At 43.6% G+C, this 20,486-nt stretch overlaps 1 protein-coding gene across 3 annotated transcripts in view; it reads left to right on the top strand.

Annotated features, from left to right (window-relative positions):
- The window catches only part of LOC125721538 (NACHT, LRR and PYD domains-containing protein 3-like), a 111,384-nt gene extending 93,776 nt beyond the window's left edge, over window positions 1–17,608 (top strand). Inside the window, exons 11-13 of one of the 3 annotated variants that reach the window (XM_048997465.1) lie at window positions 14,847–15,020; window positions 15,135–15,181; window positions 16,821–17,608. In XM_048997465.1, the coding sequence (XP_048853422.1) occupies window positions 14,847–15,020; window positions 15,135–15,181; window positions 16,821–17,389 (790 nt within the window). In that variant the 3' untranslated portion in view covers window positions 17,390–17,608. The remainder of the gene's footprint in view (window positions 1–14,846; window positions 15,021–15,134; window positions 15,182–16,820) is intronic. The other 2 variants (XM_048997467.1, XM_048997466.1) reach the window with 2 other exon arrangements.
- Window positions 17,609–20,486: the final 2,878 nt, after the last annotated feature.

Raw genomic sequence — 20,486 nt, 5'->3', positions numbered from 1 at the left:
AGTGCACGTTGTCAGGAATGTAAGTGCAGCACGTTTGATTCAGGAGGACACATACTCCTCCTTGTGCAGCTGTCAGTAGGTCTAATGCCATACAGTTCTGGATAACCATCTGTCTGGTTATGTCCAATTGTTCGTTTTGTTGTTGATCAATTAGTATCGAACTATTTATGAAAAGACCTAATCTATAATTTAGAGTTTCTACTCGTAGCATGAGCTTTCCGACTCCTGCCCAGGGGAATAGGGACAGCGCAACTTTACTGCCTGTTCCCCACAGTTTATGTTCAGGGGGTACGTCTGTTCCCCACAAACTGTCATGGGGTTGTATTGATATCAAACGCTTCCTCCTGCTTCTGATGGAAACCTTACTTCCCTGTGCTATCAAGAAGGTGTGATCTGAAACAAAAATAGGAGCGCACACTCCAAACCAGTTCGGTGGTAGGACAAAGTATGCACGAGGTCCGCATAACCAAGCCACTCCGTCCACCCAATAAGTTCCATTACTGGGCCCCAAGAACGAGACAGGAGAGCCGTACATGCTGCTAACGAAGGTCGTGTCACAATTCGTGGTATTGCCTCCGATCCACCTAGTGCCATTATTCTGTTTGTAGCAGACTGAATGATTATATGTGGTTGGGTCTTGATATATTAGGACAGAAAAGGGGAATGATACATTGGTTTTAGTTACGGTGAAATCCACCCAAAAGTCTTGGAGACATGTGCCGTTTTGGAACCCAGGGTCATCTGGGTATATTCCTGTGGCATCTTGCACAACAGTTTTTACGGTTATATTACCTGACCCATTAGTGGTGATATTAACATAGTCTCCATCTACGGAAAATATAAGTGAAACAATACTTTGGTACTGTAGGGAGCCGCCCACTGGCCCAATGGCGGAATCCAATGGCGCAGCCGAAGGCTGTGAATGCGTGTTGGTCCTTCCAAGCGCTCCTGGGAATTACTTACCCTTTTTAATATACAAGATATTCTTTTAGACATATATCTGACTCCATTTTATTAATGACCTTATTTCAGTATATTGTAGTCATGACGTTTATGTTGTTCGGATTACTTCGGGACTCTCCTTTAGATTACCAACTCTAGTTTACCCCTGACGAAGGAGTCCGCCAGATTCGCCTCGGCCGACAGGGCGATTCGTGGGCTCGTCCCACAGGGTTTGTCTTAGAGGTATGGAAACCGCCACCATTTAAGACAATGTCAGCCTCTGATTATTCGGGTCCCTCGACCTATATAATTCCCCAAAGGCTCAGTGTCTGCCAATTACTGAGCATGTGGGTGCCTCGGAGATTAAGCCGATGTTTACCTGAACCACATGTACGTTCACCTCAGAGGCTCAGCCGGGGGCAGCCCATATCATAACATGTGTCAACCTCAGCGGCTGTGACGGCGCACCTTTTGTTGCGGTAGTTTGTACGAGGTTTACTTTGGGCTCGTCTCAGGGACTCCGCCGATGCCGCCCATTGTCTTACCATGTGAGCGTCTCAGGGACTATGCCCGGTGCCTAGGAACATAGTGTGTACGCCCCTCAGAGGGTAGACCGGTACCTTTCATCAGCATGTGTTGACCTCAGAGGTTAAGTCGGCCCGTAACTGAGCGTGTGCGAACTCCAGAGGTGCGGTTCTGGTACCCACCTAACTTAACTTGGGCAGTCGAGTTTGGGACCCGGATAAAAGGTATTTAACTCAGAGGCTGCAAGATAGTATTTACCACTTTAGTCCTAATCAGGATCGAAGCCCAATCTGGAAAGTTTATAAAGAAGTTAGCAAATCAGACAGTCATGAAGTAATCAAGACAACATTTATTAAACATATTACAATATCCAATCATTGACATGTGGCCACACATACTTAAATACATTTTGACAAATACAATATAAAACCATCACATACCTCAGCTGAGAGTGCACAAAGTTCTGCGGAAAGTATCTGACTACAGATGGACTTTCGCCCAGTTCTCTGCGGGAGCTCTGATTACAGAGTGACTCCCCGAATCCTTCTGAGGCCCTTCCTTAAGTATCCAAACCATGTGATGGCATGTCTCTGAAGACTGACCAATTTCGGTCAATAGTTAATTTTAGGGGCATTGTTGACCTTGGTTCTCAGGTCCCCAGCCAATCAGATCACTTTAGGGGGTGGTCGTAATTCCCTTGTTCTGCCATGTGAGAGGCTCTCTCAGTTTGGTGGGTTTAGCCGAAGTTTCTATAGTTCTCTTAGGGAAAACTATACTGCCTTAAATCTGAGTGTATAACACTCGCCGTCTCATGCCTATTCAAACGAGACCAAACATGCGTGTATTTGTCCCTAACATCTATGTGTGGTGAGTTATCCTATTTCTAGTGGAAAAGGTGTCTGTGTCTGGGGACTGACAGCTGTTGTTCTGTGGATTGACTGTGGAACTCTGGCCACTCCAGGGGGTGAAAGGTCTTGCTTTTTCTGTATTGCTCCAGTTATTCTCAGGAGCCAGCAGGGCTTTGCCTTCCTTAAAAGGGATGGTTTGATGCATGGAGTCCAATCTTGCCTGGGCCAGTGGATCCTTTTCTTGGAGTTCTGAAATAGACTGATGCAGGCTGATCAGAGTTGGGGCCTGCAGGACCTATAAGTTTTATGTCCTTACAGTACCCTATACCTGCAAAAGATGCAGCACATTTGGCCTGGGACATATTCATGGGTTTTCCATATACAGTGGGTCCTTCACTATGAGTAGGCATCACAGAACAAACATAGCAATTCGCATTCACATTTTTTGCTGTTACAGTGTCATGTACATATCGATACCAGTAGTTCTTCATGAACGGGTGTGAGTGGTCAGCAGGCAACGGGCGCAGATGGAAGTCGTCATGGGTCCATCGCCGTAGGTGCTGTAATGGAGCTAGTGGGAGCAAGGACAACCATACAAGTCCAACAACAAGAATGACCCCTAGAGTCACCTTACCACATCCCCACCCCGTCAGAGCCATCCTAATAGAGTGCAGTTCAGTTGTTTTCTTCACCGGGTTGAGACAGCAGCACCCTATTGGTTACTGTGCCTTTGTAGCGGACTTCCACTGCTACTCTGTCGCTGAGGCCTCTGATAAGGGCTTGATGGGTTTACAGTGACTTTTGTGTATCCAGGAAGGTCGTTCTGCTATTTTCACAGCTGTTGGTGTTGTGAGAAGGACTTGATAAGGACCGTCACACCGGGGTGTGCTCCACTCCTTCCGCAACAGGACCTTGACCAGGATCCAATCCCCTGGCTGCAAGTTATCCTGTTGGTTAGAAACAGAATTTACTGGCAGACTACTGGGGCTATGTTTTTGTTGTGATGATAGCAACTTTCGCATCCAATTAGCCAATGTATTTTCTCTGTCCGCTTTCCCTATATCACTCATTTCAGTTGCTAGAGGAAACGGCCTTCCGTACACTATCTCAAAAGGTGTTAATCCTGCAGGAATGGGAGTTATTCTCATCCACAATTTTACTAGAGTCAAACATTCTGGCCACGGCCTTTTTGTCTCTTCCATTGTTTTTCTGAGCCTTGTTTTAATAGTGCCGTTAGTTCTCTCCACTAAGCCTGCACTCTGAGGGTGATAAGCACAATGATTCTTAAGCGTAAAACCTAATGCTTGTGAACAAAGGGACATGGTCTGATTTACAAAATGAGTCCCATTGTCTGATCTTATAATATGAGGTATGCCATAAGTAGGGAAATAATGGCCTACCAAACATTTTGCAACAGTCATTGCATCACAGTGCTTTACAGGGTATATTTCTACCCACTTAGAAAAGGTGTCTATAATGACTAGACAGTACTTCTTCCCTTGTGACCAAGATAATTCAATAAAATCCATATGTACAACTTGAAACGGGTACTCAGCTACAGGGAACTGGCCACGTTTTGGTCTCATGTTACCCTATGCATTATGTTTACAGCAAATTAAGCATGTTCTACAAAATTGCTTTGCATAATCAGAAAAATTTATAGCATAAAAGTATTGCTGGATAATATGTACCATCCCTCCTGTTGAGACATGAGTATTTCCATGGCTCACTAAGGCAGCTGTTTTGTATAAGTTTTTTGGTAGGATGGGCTTGTCATTCATATAGTAAACTTTCCCTTGCTGTATTGCTCCTCTCTTGATCCAACTCTGTATTTCTGTTTTAGGAGCATGAATCTGTGCATCACACAGCACATCACTATCTATGAAAAGAATGTCTGCCACTGATAAGGTGGGCTGTTTCAGGGCCGCTTCTTTGGCAGTTTTATCTGCAAAGTTGTTTCCTTTAGCTATTGTGGAAGCATCGGTTTGGTGTGCTTTACATTTGCACAGTGCAAGGCGAGTCGGTAATTGTACAACATCTAATAATCTAAGTAGTAAGTTTGTGTGAGTTAGAGACGTTCCCTGCGATGTTTTAAAACCTCTATTTTTCCACACTCTTGCATGGTGATGAACAGCTCCAAACACATATTGACTATCAGTGTATATAGTAAGTGACTTATTTTTGAATAGCTCGCATGCCCTAATTACAGCATAGAGTTCAGCCGCTTGTGCTGAACAAGCAGGTGGGAGTGCATTGGCCTCTAACACTTCAGTGGACGTAACTACAGCATACCCGACCTTATTTTTTCCCATATCATTTTTTGATGCTGATCCATCTACATAAACAACCATTGAATCTGATATTGGGGTCTGTAAAATATCTGCTCTGGGTTTTGTTTGCTCTTCCACAACTGCTTTGCACGAATGTGGCTCTCCATCTTCCGTTGTCGGAAGAAGGGTGCTAGGGTTAAGAGGACCACATCGCTGTATAGTAATGTTTGACTGTGAAAGCAGGAGTGAGACTAAGGTCAGATGTCTAGCATGTGTGAGGAACAGAAGCGGCGTCTGCAGTAAAACTAATGAAACTGAATGTGGCACCTTCAGGGTGAGTGGGTGACACAACACTAATTCTGCTGATAATTTTACTGCTTCTGCAGCAGCTGCACATGCTTGCAAACATTGTGGAAAACCAGCTGCTACTGCATATAATCGTTTAGAATAGAATGCTAGTGGTCTTTCCTTTGTCCCGAACGGCTGTGTTAATACCGCTTTCATATAACCTTGATTAGCATCAACACATAAGGTAAATGGTTGTTGATAATCTGGTAAGGCAAGTATCACATTTGTTTGTAGCATCATTTTTAAGTTTGTGAATGCCAATTCTCCTTCTTTTGTCCACTGAATTTTATCTTTTAAGGCCATGTCTTTCCCATAAATTAAGGTTTGCAGAGGTTGAACGAGTGCGGCATAATCAGGTAGCCATTCTCTGCAATAATTACAAAGTCCTAAGAAGGACATCATTTGCTGTTTAGTCTTTGGCTTTGGTGCCTCTTGTATTGCCTGTTTTCTAGTTTCTAATAATGATCGACCTTGTTGGGAGAGTTTATGTCCAAGATATATAACTTCCTCCCTGCAATATTGTAATTTTTGTTTTGATGCTTTATGTCCTGTATCATATAAATGCTGTAACACCAACAGTGTGGCTTCCTTACAATGCTGTTTTGTATCTGAAGCAATTAATATATCATCTACATACAGTAGCACTTGACTATGGGATGGTATTTTACAGGTACTCATAAAATATCTAAGGGCCATGGTATATACATGTGGACTTTCTGAAAACCCTTGAGGGAGTCTAGTATATGTGTATTTTTTTCCCTTATAGGTGAAACCAAATAAATGTTGAGAATCAGAGTGCAATGGTACTGAGAAAAATGCATTACTGAGATCAACTACTGAGAAGTAACTTTTATCAGGGGTTAATGAGTTGAGCAATAAGTGTGGGTTGGGCACGTCTGGTGCTGCGTGTTGCACTATGTTATTAACTGGTCTTAAATCCTGCACCATGCGCCATTTCCCTGTATGTCCCTTCTGGACAGGGAAGATAGGAGTATTGCAAGTGGCCTCAGGAGCCTCTCGCAATATTCCTGATGCCAACATATCCTGCACTACAGGGGCTATACCTTTCTCTGCCTCAGGTTTTAACGGGTATTGTCTAACTACCGGGCGGTGTTCTGATTTCACAATTACTTTGTATGGTGGGAACCCCTTTACCAGTCCTACATCAGTGGGGGAAGACGACCACAACCCTTCCGGGAGGCGATCTAGATCTGGACATGATCCCCCCTCCAGAACAGAAAAAATTTGTCAAGTTGGGTCCTGCAAGTGTGTGGTGAGAGTGGTTTGAACTCTCCATCCCAAAGGGAACCGCCACACATTGTGTTTTTTGTCATAGCTCCAACAGGAGCCAGGTACAGGTTGGTAGTCATTGTAACTGTGCATGGAATCTCGTAAGAACATCTCTACATCCCTCCACTGCATCTGAGGTGGTTTTGATAGAGATACGTGTGGTGTTTCCCCTCTGAACACAGCCTGTTGTTTATTAGATAAGATGACTGAGGCAGCAGAAAAGCCAGTAGTGGAGTTAACATACAAATGTTGTAAGGTAATACAAGTGTCTTGGAGGGCATGAAACGTTTTGTCATAGGCATAATCTGGTCCTGGGGTGCCTTTGTACCACATAGTGACGTGTAAGGCATCGTCAGGCATGAACTGGGTTTGTTTGGGGGACTGCTTTTCTCTAGTTTTTCGCAACAATTCTCGTGTCTGTGCAGTTCCCCCTAGGTCCAGTGACCAGTAATATTGTGGTGCTCCGGTTCCTTGCACAACATAGGCTTCCTCATTTATGATTGCTTTCATGCCAGAGTTTGTGGCAACTACACTAATGCCCATCTGTACCATAAGGTCACGGCCTAACAGATTGACAGGGCAAGAAGGGCTTATTAACACTTGTGCTTGACATTCAATCCCAGTTTCCTTATCTTTTACTGCAACTGGGTTTGTTAGCTGATGACTGTCTGTTTGGCCTCCTGCTGTTTTTATATTTATGAGAGATGAGGAGTATGTGACTTCAGGAGGACTGGAGTTTAGGACAGTCCTACAGGCTCCAGTATCACACAGGCATTCGTATACTTTGCCATTTATGATTAATTTCCGACTTGGCAAAGTTCCCCACTGCCTTTCTGCTAATAGCTGACATACTGCTTGCAAATCTATTTCCTCATCCAGGAGGTCTTGTAAGGTAACCTCCGTTTCTTCCCTTAAAATGACCTCTGTTTCACCTCGGATAGTGTCGGCAACAGGGGTCTCCGAGGAGGGTCATTGGTCATTTTCGGTGGAGTTTGGATTAAATGGTCGCTTCCCTGACCTGCAGTCCCTGCTTAAATGTCCAGGTTTCCCGCATGTCCAACACTCTGTTTCCTGTGAAAACCCTCCTGTTTGTTTATTTCTAAATCTTCCTCGGCCTCTAAATCTTCCTCTTCCTCTACCTCTGAATCCCCCGCGTCCCCGAGGGTTCGTTTGCACTAGCGCTACCAAGTCAGAGGCGCTGAATATTGTATCTGTCTTTTGCTGTTTCTGCGCTTTCTGTGCGTGTTGGGCATATTCTAAGGCTTGTTGGACTGAGCCAGTATTCTGATGTCCCCAATGTTTGTCGAGATATTTTCGCAATTCAGGCTTTAGGCCTGCGACAAAAGCTCGTTTTAATTGTTGCTGATACACTCCTCCGTCTTCCTCGTCGTGAGGAATTCCTGAATTTCCCCTGAACACCACTCGCATCCTATCCATAAAATCCTCAGGTTCCTCTCCATCTTTTTGTTTGCACTGCGCTATTCGCCCATAATCTGCGCGTCTTACGAAGGCTGTCTCTACCCTGTTTCGCAAGTCTCGTAATGCTTGTATGACTTCCTGCGAGTCATGTGCTAAGACTTCATCATTATTACCATGTTCTGTGAAGTCTCCCGCTACACGTCCCCATTTATGGGTAAACAACTGTCTTAGGCATCGGTACATTTCCCTGCCGTTCAAATGAAAACTACTTTGTAATTCTAGGATGGCAGTCCAAAACTCGGGTACCCCTTCTTCAACCGGGGGTATTCCTTTTAAAGCCGCTGTTCTATCCTCAGCGGTCCAGGGTCTATATACTAACATAGTTTCGGGTCCTGCATTATTTGGCCCTCGATTTGGGTTTGCCACTTCTACGAGGGGACACTGCCATTCTACCTCCTCTTGTTCTGTGTTATTTTTTGGATGCCATTGTACTTTAGCTGTGGCCAAATCTTTTACAGGATATAGAGAGGGATCAGACCCTCGAGTTAACATGCGAGATGGTTCCACCCCCCCCCTTGCTTCTTGTCTATCTGTGGCTGGAACCAGCGCCGGTGCAGGCACCGGAATTTGTGGGGGCGGTGGAGGAGCTGGAGGGGCAGAAGGTCTTGCTGCCGTTTCTTCGTCTAGTGTGATTAAAGCCACCTGCAGTTTTTTCTCCTTATTTCCCTTTTTCTGTTATCTCTTATTATCTCTTAGTTTACTCTGTTCTAACCATGCATCAGAGAAAACGTATTCCTTTTTTCTATCTTGGCCTTTTTTATTATTGGTAGTCTGTAACATCTCCAGTTTTAAGTTTCCCTGTAACTTTAATATGTCTGGAGTATGGAGTTTTCCTTCAAACCCATGTTTTTTCCTCCATCTCTGACTACTTATTTGTCCTGATCCTGGTTTATATCCTTCCATAAACTTCTCATCTCCCTCTAATTTGATTTGTTTACTCTGGTTTTTTCCCATTGTTACCTTTTATTGAATACACTACAAAACATAAAAAATCCTAAAAGCAAGTCCCTGGCATGAGACCTCAGGAGGACACCAACACGGCCTTCTACTGCTCACTATTAGAGCAGCGGTGTTAGTTTTCAGGGATGAAACCCGTCCTTTATCCTTCAGTCACCAGTATGTTGTTGCTTTTAGGGTGGATCGTGTAGGTTAATCTAAAACCTATAAAAACACATCCACATACATCAATATATATATTTCCAATAACGCCTACTTTCTCTCCCGGTTAATTTCGGCTAACCTCAACCACATGCATGTCTTGGCCACCTACTTATTTAGGTGCCGTATGTCTCACTTGGCCACCTACTCACCTGCTCTCTGATCCGTCACCGAGGTCCTTCAGACATCACCAGACGTCGAGCGCAGTTCTAACCACCGGCCTGATGACGAATTCACATCACAGGTCTTTCTTGCACCCGTCTTCGAGTGACTGCCGGCAGTTTTCGGTGTCGCTTCTCTCGGCGTACTGGAGACGTCTTCGGGGTTCCTCGGATCCGGCTCGAAGGACCAAATTCTATGTTGGGGAAAGCGCCCGGCGTTTCCACCCCAACTCCACATTTATGAGACACACACAGGTTACAGTTTTACTTGCAAGGGTACCCACACTCTCTGCAATGCAAACTACAGCAGAATGTGTTACAAAGGGTGGTTCCCCTTGACTCCTTTATTTATAGTCAGTGGGAGGCGCAAGAGTCATGCAGAATAGGGAGGTGAGAGAAAGTTCTGGTTTTGCTAAGGTGGGAATGCTATTATTAATATAATCTAAAGTATGAGGCTAGGGGAAAACAAAATAATATATATACATATTTACATTCATTGCTGATCATACAGGAGTGATAACAAAATGATTAATAACAGTTTCTTCAACCTAACAATAATTATCTGTGACTCCGATGGTGCACTGTGAACAGGTATACAGGCCCACAGAGCATGCAGATAATTATCTGTGACTCCGATGGTGCACTGTGAGCAGGTATACAGGCCCACGGAGCATGCAGATAATTATCTGTGACACCCATTGTACACTGTGAGCAGGTATACAGACCAACAGAGCATGCAGATAATTATCTGTGACTCCCATGGTGCACTGTGAGCTGGTATACAGGCCAACAGAGCATGCAGATAATTATCTGTGACACCCCTTGTACACTGTGAGCAGGTATCAGTACTGACTACTTTTTATATTGAGTCACATATTTTATGTGAATTACTTTGTACTGAACTGAAGGCCAGTATTTGTCACTGTAAATATGTTGTTGCAGGCGTCCATCCAGAAATCAGAGCTGAGTGAAAAAATAAGGTCCTTATTCCAATAAATTTTTGGTACAAATATCAATGTGTCTGTCGCAAGATGTAGGATTATATATTCTAGAGGTTTCTTTTTATTTTTAAGTGGCAGATTGTTGTCTCATCTGAGGAGGATTCAGTGTATTATGTGTGAGGTCCATTTTGGTTTTGATGCTGGATTCAGTTAGTAAATATTAGAAAAACTGCATATTCTCAACTCGTATTTATGGATTAAGTCTTCGAATGTCATGAAATGACTGTTACTGAAAAGGAGGTGGAGATGTGTAATCCCTTTCTGTCCCCGTGAGTGATAGTGAATAGTGATATTGTGAAGTAGGAAGTCCAGATCATTCCAGATTGGCGTGTATTTACAGGGTCTGAGAGTACAGTTAGTGATTTTAATGGCTTTCCACTGGGCTGTCAGTGCTGTGGAAATGGCAGCACTGTGTTGTTAAAGCAGTTTTGTTTCTTTAATGACATTTTGAGTAAGTCTGCATGTCTGAGATTTTTACAGTACAGCTGCTCCTGCTGTAACCATGAGCTGCTGTTACTGCTGTAGTGTGACCATTTAGTTAAGTCTTGCAGATGATTTGCTAAGTAATAATGATCTTGTAATGATCTTGTAATCCACCTTGAGATTTATTTTTCTGTATTGTGGAATGTTTGACTCTGCGTTTTTGTTTTTCATCTATTGTTTTGAATAAGGGGGTGTAGTTGAGGGTAACCAAGTCAGACAGCCTGTGGGAGATGTAGATACCCAAGTACCGGATATTTCCAGTGTGAAATGGACCATCCTGATCGGCTGAATCTCAGGCATCTTCAGACAGTGAGAATATTATGGGTGTTTTCCACTTATTGTGTAGTTTGATAGATATGAAAAGGTGTTAATAAATTAAAATTTCTTATATTGAGGGTTTTGTAAAAACAGCAAGATATCATCTGCATAGAGATTAATTTTGTGTTGTTATTAGTATGAATTCCATTTATTTCACTGTTCTGTCATATTGCTGCTGCAAGTGTTTCTATGAAGATGGCAAACAGTGAAGGAGAGAGTGGGCATGCAGGCCGTCTTCCCCGTCGGAGTGTGAATGCAGGTGATGTCATCCCATCTGTGACACTGTATCTTTGGGTGAGCTGTACAGTATTTTAACCCAGTGGGTGAACGACTCTCCGAAGCCAAATCTATGCAATGTATTAAAGAGGAATGTCCAACTGACTGTCAGATGCAGTTTCTGCATCTAATGATGTAATCATGGTTTTAGTATGGGTATGCTGAGCAGTACTGACTAAATTAAATAATCTATGGATGTTGTCTGAGGCATGTCTTGTCTGATCAGGATGGATTATAGTAGGAATGACTGTCTGTGACTGAGTGACGAGAGCTTTTGTAATGATTTTCAAGTCTGTATTCATTAGTGAGAGTGGCGGGTAACTAGAGGGTTGTGTTGGGTCTTTATCAAGTTTCAATAACACTGTAATGGTCACTGCACTCATACGATGGGATTTGTGTTGTATGCTTAATTTCTCTTACCAGTCTATTGTAGAGTGGAGATAATATGCCCCAAAAATGTATATAGATTTCTGCAGGGAAACCATCCGGTCTGGCGATTGGTTGTTAGGCATTTGGTTGAGGACCTTATGGAGTTCTTCTGATGTTAATGGTGCATCAAGCAGAGGTGGAGATTTCAGGTCCAGAGAGTACAAATCCAGACCAAGATTTTGTTTCAACAAACAACAACAACAAATTTATTTTTGTATAGCGCATTATCACAACATTACATTGTCTCAAAGCGCTTTACAGCATCCTCACCCAAAGCCACCAGTGAGCAAGCCAAAGGTGACAGTGGCAAGGAAAAACTCCCAAGAAGGAAGGGAGGGACCAGACTCAAAGGGGGAGCCCATCCTCCAGGGGCCGGCAGGGATAGTCAATAAGAGTCAAGTCACATTGTCCCAATCATAAGATTTGGGAAATAACTGGAGAGCAAGGAACATGACAAGCCAATGCTGAGTCTTCTTCCAATCGCCAGGCAACTAGAGGTAAGGCAGCGGGTTAGACATGTAAGATGACACAGGCAGAAGGGCGAGCTGGATGCAGGGACGTCACTGGTGGTGGCGACGTCACATGTAGTAGGGTATGCTGGACATCTTGATAGATTGAGGTCTCCAGGCATCACCCCCCAGGAGGAGTAGGGGAAATAAAATGTACAATTAGTCAAAGTAGAGGAGGCTATCGGCAGTGCTAAAAGCTAGATGAGTGCAATATGAAGTGCAATCTGCAAGCTCCGGCAGATATGGCTATGGCAGCATCTTTAGGGGGGAGAGGCAAGTGGGAATGCCGGCATGGGGAGTCCCTGAAATGTCAGCACTCCAATTCCACAAGGGATTATGAAGCTAGAGTGACAGCACTGTATTCGTTTTTCTGCATCATTAAATGAGAGCATCTTACGAAGCTTGGCTATGTTCCGTAGATGATAAAACACAGTTCTAGTAATACTTCTTATGTGAGCATCAAAGCATAGATCTGAATCAACAAGAACGCCAAGATTTCTAACCACCGTGTTAGGTTGTGTAGGAAGGCTACCAACATTGAGGTGGTGAAACTTATTTCTTGCAGCCTTGGGACCAATTACCAGAACTTCTGTTTTTTCTGTGTTTAACATAAGGAAAATTTTTGTCATCCAGCACCGGATATCTAATAGACAGTCTTCTAACCGAGATAGCAGTGATGTATCATCAGGGTTAACAGATATGTACAACTGTGTATCATCTGCATAGCAATGAAACCCAATACCATGATTTCTAATAATGTTACCAAGAGGTAGCATGTATAGGGTAAACAGTAGCGGGCCCAGGACTGATCCCTGTGGGACACCATATTCAACTTTTGTGGCCTTGGATGATTCACATGGGCGTACTGATAGCGATCAGTTAAATATGAGCGGAACCAAGAAAGTGCTGTCCCCGTAATGCCAACTACACCTTCTAACCGGTCCAAGAGGATATTATGGTCCACAGTATCGAACGCTGCAGTTAAATCTAGCAATACCAACAGAGATACACAGCCACGGTCAGAAGCTACAAGTAAATCATTCATTACCTTGACTAGAGAATTTTCTGTGCTATGGTTTGGTCTAAAGCCAGACTGATATAATTCATTGGTATTCTTTTTTTGTAGGAAAGAGGCCAACTGACGAACTACCACCTTTTCCATGATCTTTGAAATGAAAGGAAGATTTGAGATAGGTCTATAGTTTCCTAAAACACTGGGTTCAAGATTTGGTTTCTTTAGGATGGGTCTAATAACAGCCATTTAAAAGGTTTTGGAACATATCCAAGCCTAAGAGAAGAGTTTAACACATGTAACACGGTAGTGCCAATCTGTGGTGCAATTTCCTTGAAGAATTTTGTAGGAATTGGGTCTACAAGACTAGTAGAGGATTTACAGGAGAAAATTAAGCTCAAAAGTTCTGAGTGTGTAATAGTAATGAATGATTAAAAGGTCTTATTATTGGTAAGCATAAGACTAGCAGGAGGCGTAAGTAGGTAAGGGTGTGCACTGGATGGTCTGTCTAATCTTAGTTATTTTACCATTAAAAAATGTCATCACTCTTAAAAAGTCATCACTCTTAAGAGCTTGTGGGACTTGCAAGTTTAATGAGGAATTCTGTGTTATCCTAGCCACGGATTGAAATAGGAATTTAGGATTGCTTTTGTTCATATCTATTAATCTGGAGAGATACACAGACCGAGCAGTTACTAGTGCTTGTCTGTATTTAGAGAGGCTCTCTTTCCAGGCAGATTTGAAAACTTGTAGTTTAGTTGAGCGCCATTTTCACTCTAGCTTGCGTGATGCCTGTTTGAGTTCACGTGTATTATCAGAGTACCGGGGGCAGGTTTGTTATTGCTATGCTTTATACTCCTAAATGGAGCCACAAGATCTAGAGTCCTGCGAAGGGATTTTTCCGTGTTTGAAGTTGCCTGTTCAAGTTCATCTACACACAATGCTTCAGATGTAAGGCTGAAGGACTGTGGAAGTTGTTTCATAAATGTTGTTGTAGTTAGTGCCTTAATAGAACGTCTGATTCTATACTTTGGAGTGGTGGTCAACGGGAGGCAATACTGGATTTCAAATGTTAACAAGTAATGATCTGAGAGCAGAGGACTCTGTGGCATAATAGATACATGTTCTACCAGGATGCCATGACTAATGATCAAATCAAGGGTATGGTTACAGACATGAGTAGGCCCGATTCTGAGTAGGCATTCTGACATACACCTACAGAGTCAAGAATAGCTGCAAACGCTATTTTTAAAGAATTACTATCCTTCTCCATACGAATGTTAAAATCACCCACAATAACAGCTTTGTCAGTACTGACCACCAGGTTTGTTAAAAAATCAGCAAATTCCTTAAGAAAATCACTGTACGGCCCAGGTGGTCTATACACAATAACAATGGTGATTTGGTGTGAAGAACTACAAAGAGAAGAGCCAGCAAGGAGGAGTAACCAGTTGAGTACTCTGCGACTGTGACTCTTTATATTCAACTGGTTGGTTGAAACAAAATCTTGGTCTGGATTTGTACTCACAGGACCTGAAATCTCCACTTTTGTCATCAAGGGCATCTGCTGTTTCATTGGTTAATATGAGTAAGTCTAGATTATTTAAAAATGATTCTATATCAACTGGATCTGGTTCTAGTTCTGAGAAGTATAGGTTCTTGTAAAATGTTCAAAAGATGTTAATTTTGTGTGAGTATTGAAATATTTATTAGAGGAGTCACTTTTGCTTAAAAGTAATGCTTGTAATGGTCAGGTGATCTTATTCATTGTGGATTTTTTTGTCTGTCTCTCTGCAGGCTGTCAGGCTGTAGAGTCACAGAAGAAGGCTGTTCTTCCCTGGCTTCAGCTCTGAGGTCAAACTCCTCACACCTGAGAGAGCTGGACCTGAGCTACAATCACCCAGGAGACTCAGGAGTGAAGCTGCTCTCTGCTGTACTGGAGGATCCCAGCTGTAAACTGGAGAAGCTGAAGTGAGTACAGAGTGTGTGTCTGACACGCTACAGATACTTATGCATGTATGTGAAGAAGAGGCACCAATAAATAAATGGATACAGCAGCACTATGTCATTCTGCTTCTCCTATAGTGTGGATCATGGTGGAGAGTGCAGGACCAGACCAGGCTTACAGAAATGTAAGTGTTTGCCTGTTTTTATTAATAATACCATTAATACTATGTTATGGTTGTATTCACACAATTGTTGTGATGAGTGTAATTTTGCACTGTGTGTAGATGGATTTCCATGTTTGTGTTTATGTGAGTTTCATGTCATTTTAGACAACATCCAAACGAATGCTTTATAGCTGCCCGTATTGTCTTTGTGTTTGTGTGGGAGTGTAGGATGGTTAAAATATATTCTGAATTAGTTATACATCTTTAATTTCACCAAAAAAGAATCCTTTGCATTTGCTCTTTTTGCGCATGCCATGACTGTATGTGTTTTCTGTGTGAGATTCGTTAGTATTGTCCTAAGACGGCATCCGTAGGCAGTGAGACCAGACTCTCTCCTCAAGTGCAAAATGTGAATTTGCATTTTTACAGGGTGGTTCTGTAACATTCATTAATATTCACGAGAGCCCAAATCCAGTCCTGGGGGGCCAGAGTCCTGCACATTTTTGGGTTTCCCCTCATTTAACACACCTGATTCAACTGCTTGTGCTAATTACCACACAGCTCTTGAGTTGAATCATTTATGGTGGATCAGGGAAAGAACTAAGCTACACAAGGCTCCGGCCCCCCAGGACTGGATTCGGACACCCCTGACTTTGGCAGAAGAAACAGGCAGCACATGTCGATGTTCAATGGCCAATCAGGTAGTGTCCCACCTCATAAATATGAATTAGCCAGCCAATCATGTAGGGCTTCGCTCATGAATATTAAAAAGCCATGCGTGCCAGCATTACATCTAAAACACAGCGGCGCAGCATCTACAGTCACGCGCGCGGTAAGCGGTTCTCAATGAAAGCGTATTGCATTCATCTGGGAAAATATCAATTCTGTTTTTCCGAGGTAATGAGATAATAAGCCCGTCTTTTTGAGCAATATTTTTCTGCATTAATGAGAACCTTCCTGTTTTTCATGATGCACGATCTGTGTAGTTTAATCCGCTTTCATTGATGGTTTGTAGACGGTATTATCATTAGTTTGCCGGCTTTGCGCGGCACCTATTCCACCCCGCTTGACACTGCAGTGTTTCTCCCGGATCAGTAGATACAGTATGACATGCTTCACGGAAATAAGCCGATGCATGTGAAATGCATTCAGACCGGCTTTGCTGTGACTAAAGACCATGTCAGACAATCGCTGCAAATACTGGATCCTCATGGAGCGCAACTCAGGCGCCAGAATCATCGCTTGTATCAGAATCCAGGTCCAAACCTTTATTAAATATCACTTTAAACATGTAATAATATTACTTAAATATTCTGTTATCGATGGCCATTTTCAAGCCGCACGCGCCGGAATTAGCAGTTAGAAGGAAAGACACGGACTTTAGTATTGATCTCTGGTGCCGTTTTGTGGTAAATATGCTAGTGATGAATATGTCTGATGAATGTCGCTGCTTTGTCATTTTTTAATTAAATTAATTAAGCTGTTAGTTTAGCTCGCGCCCCATTTTGGCGGCTCTTCCCGCCGCCGTCGCGCGCCCACTTTATGTTTCATAAACTTCAGTTCCCGCTTCGTTAGGGGAAGCTGTGCTGTTTTTATATCGTACAGAAACATAAAGTACAGGCGACCTGATGGGATTAATAAATCTTCCTCCTGCCTACAGACTCCTGCCAGCTGACGCTGGAACCCAACACAGCAAACAGATTCCTGTCTCTGTCAGGGGGGAACAGGAAGGTGACATGGGGGGCAGAGCAGCCATATCCTGATCATCCAGAGAGATTTGACAGCTGCCTCCAAGTTCTGTGCAGAGAGAGTCTGACTGGCCGCTGTTACTGGGAGGCTGAGTGGGATGGAGATGCAGCCTGGATAGGAGTGACTTATAAAGGGATCCAGAGGAAAGGAGGGAGTGACTGTCGGCTTGGATTCAATGACAAGTCATGGAGTCTTTGGTGTGATACTGACAGATACTCTGTCTGGCACAATAATAAACAGACTCTCGTACCCATACGGCCCTCAGGCTCCCGCAGAGTAGGAGTGTATCTGGACTGGGGGGCTGGTGCTCTGTCCTTCTACAGAGTCTCCTCTGATGGACTGACCCCCCTGCACAAATTCACCTCCTCATTCACTGAGTCCCTCTATCCAGGGTTTTATGTTCATAGAAACTCCTCAGTGTCACTGGGACATGTGGCTGGTTCTCCTGGCAAAAAGCTAAAATCTTCCTTTTTACTCTGAAATATGTGTTTGACAAAGATAAATGCCTCTGTTCAGTGAGCTGAATACACATGAAAAATATAGTTTTATACGTTTCCTCTCTGACTAAAATGTAATTAAATGTAATCCTGATTGGGGGGGGGGCTTTCCCTCTCCCCTGTATATGTGCATTTTATAAATTTATGTCCATTTACTGTATTCCCTCCCTGTACAATGACAATAAAGGCTTTCTGTTCTGTCCTATTTATGTCCTGCTTCAGCGTCACCCAAAGCATAACTGAGTAACATAATGAGTTAAATTCACTGTATTACTGCAGCTGAACATAACTGACACAATGACACTCAATCAATGTGTATAATAATCATTTAACTAGAGACATAACAGACACAAAAAACAGTGGAAAATATAATTATGTCCTGTTACTGTCCTGGATTAGAGGAATAAAGTAAATTCCCACCCCACTGTAAAAGGTCTGGTTGCTCTCCCATCGGACAGAACGGACAGGTGCTCAGACACCCTTGCCCCCCCCGCCGCCCCACCCCACTGTAAAAGGTCTGGTTACTCCCCCTTGGGACAGAATGGGCAGGGGCCCAGGCAGCCTTGCCACCCCCACCCCACTGTAAAAGGTCTGGTTATGCCCCAGTCGGACAGAAAGGGCAGGTCTCTATCGTGTTATTACAAACCACTTGGTGAGTCCAACTGTTTTTGTAGCGTGTCTTTATTTGTTCGCAGTCTCTGATTCCTCTCTGCTGATAAACGTCTCTTGACACACTGACTCGTTCAGTCTGGTGAGATCAACACATATGCGCACAGCACCCGTCTTCTTGGGCACTACCACGATACCAGCACACCAGTCCTCAGCTCTGCATATAACCCCAAGGCTTTCCATGCGGGACAGTTCCTACTAGGCTTTGTCCAGCAGTGGCAATGGGATCCTCCTTGGTGTTTTGAGTGAGAACGATTGAGCCCCTGGTTTCAGTTTCATGGCGTATGGCTGGTGCACTCATCTGAGATTGCTGTATAGTTTTTGGTAAGTTTGCTTTAATGTCTCTACAGTGAGACCGTCTAGGCGTGCAACAAGCCCCAGCCTACAGCTCATGGGTCTTCCCAGCAAAGCAGCGTGCAGATGACGAACTACATACACATCCTCCATCTCTTTCTCACCTCTCCTCAGCAGCAGCCTGGCGACACTCACAACATCATGTGGGCTCCTCCCCGGTCCGGGGAGTGGCTTTGTTGCTTTGAAGAGTATGGGTGGATCGTCCTTATATATGTTCCGGAACACAGCGTGTGGCAAGACTGTAACATCAGCACCTGTGTCGATTTTGAACGTCACCTTACTGTTATGGATGTCAGTGTTAACCAACCAAGGATCGCCATCTGTCGTGATGCTGCCGAGGAGAACTGCATCCTCCTCTTCTCCTTCAACCTCATGCACAGATTTTGGAGCCCTGCACACACGACTATAATGTTCCTTTCTGCCACATGCATGACATTTCCCTTCATTTGCAGGACAGTCTCGTTTTGGATGTGATGGAGAACTGCCACATTTGTGACACTGCGACTGTCAAGCTTTACCTTTGCTGTTCTGGGGATAGTGTGGCTTACTTGCATGCTGAGGTTTGTTTTTAGGAGACTTGCTGTGCTTGAGCACCCTGACTCTGTCCACAGACTTTCCATCACTTGCTTGTGCTCCGGTGTCACCTCGCAGAGAAGCTTGCTGCTTTTTCACCTCCTCACTTTGACGTGCCATCCTAACAGCTTTCTCCAAAGTTAGTTCTGCATCCAGCTGCATGCGTTCAAACAGCCCTTTGTCTAGCAGACCGACAATGAGTCTGTCCCTGATCAGCTCATCGTGTAACGCACCGTAGTTGCAGTGTTCCGCTAGCGCGTATAATACGGTAACAAACGCATCCACTGGCTCTCCTTCTCTCTGTTTGCTCATATTGAACTTAGCACGCTTGCATATTACGTTTTTCTTGACCACGAAAAAACTTTGAAAGCCATCACGCACTCCCTTGTAAGTGTCTCTGTCGGCAGCACTCAGAGTGAGTCCCCGTAAGATATCGTCTGCCTCGTCCCCAGGGACGGATTATGGGTTGTGTGGGCCCCTGGGCAAAACGTTTGCGAGGGCTCCCCCCACCTCAAAAAACAAACAAAAAAAAAAACGCCTGCATTGTTTGGGATGGCTAGTTGCTACGTCATCATGCCACTTGTGGGTACAAACTAGTGCGGCGTACGCGTACCGTGTTGTAAAAGCAGAATGATGTTGAGAAAACTATCTTTTGCCGCTTTTTACCTCGGAAAAAGTGAAAAGAAGGTGGCTTAAGTTGATACAGTAAGTTGGATCTCAAATTATAATCAGTACAGCCTAATGCCATTACCTCACGTTAATGTTAGCACCAGGTTACCCATCTCTGTTTATAGAGACAGGTAGCAACGTAGCACAACCAGATCGCACCATAACAAACATTATTTATTTGAATTATCCAGAATGTGCTAGTTTGAAATAGAAATGTCTATAAAAGTGAACTAAAATGCCATGTACCTGTTATAATCTGCAATTGTTGCTTTGCAGCTTTCCCAAAGAAGACAATTACATCCTCGTAGCTAGGGGGCAGTCATATCATGCGCAGGGCCAGGAACAAATAAATTCAAGGACACCAACAGAAATCGCTGCGAAATCACAAATACTACCCACCCGTGTCATATTTAATAAACCAATAACTTAGATAAACAGCAAGTTTAAACGTGGGTTGTCAGAATGTTGTGGAGAAGTGCGCTCATGTAGTTGAGAGGTGGCCGGGCGTTAGCTTGCCAGATGCAAGTTGACATGTATAAATCTGACGATGGTATAAAGTGCAACAAATAGACCCAACAAGAAATATGATGCGGTCAAAATAATATGTGCTGTGAATTTCTTGCCAACTAGAGCCATGGCGGGCAGATGATAAATGAAACCTAGTGTCCTACCTTAAAACTTCGTAGCTACAGTTAATGTTGTCGTTAGCTGTGTGATCCTTTTGTCTTCTTGCCGGCTCATGGAAGTCTTTATCAGTTTAAATTTGCAATTGTAGATCTACTTTTATTACATTACTTTTCGTTCTTTTACTTTAT

This window comes from Brienomyrus brachyistius, unplaced genomic scaffold (genome assembly GCF_023856365.1).
Source record: "Brienomyrus brachyistius isolate T26 unplaced genomic scaffold, BBRACH_0.4 scaffold34, whole genome shotgun sequence".
In the NCBI taxonomy this organism is placed as follows: domain Eukaryota; kingdom Metazoa; phylum Chordata; class Actinopteri; order Osteoglossiformes; family Mormyridae; genus Brienomyrus; species Brienomyrus brachyistius.
The sequence above is the reverse complement of the archived record's forward strand: the minus strand, read 5'-3'. Positions and strand labels throughout refer to the sequence as shown.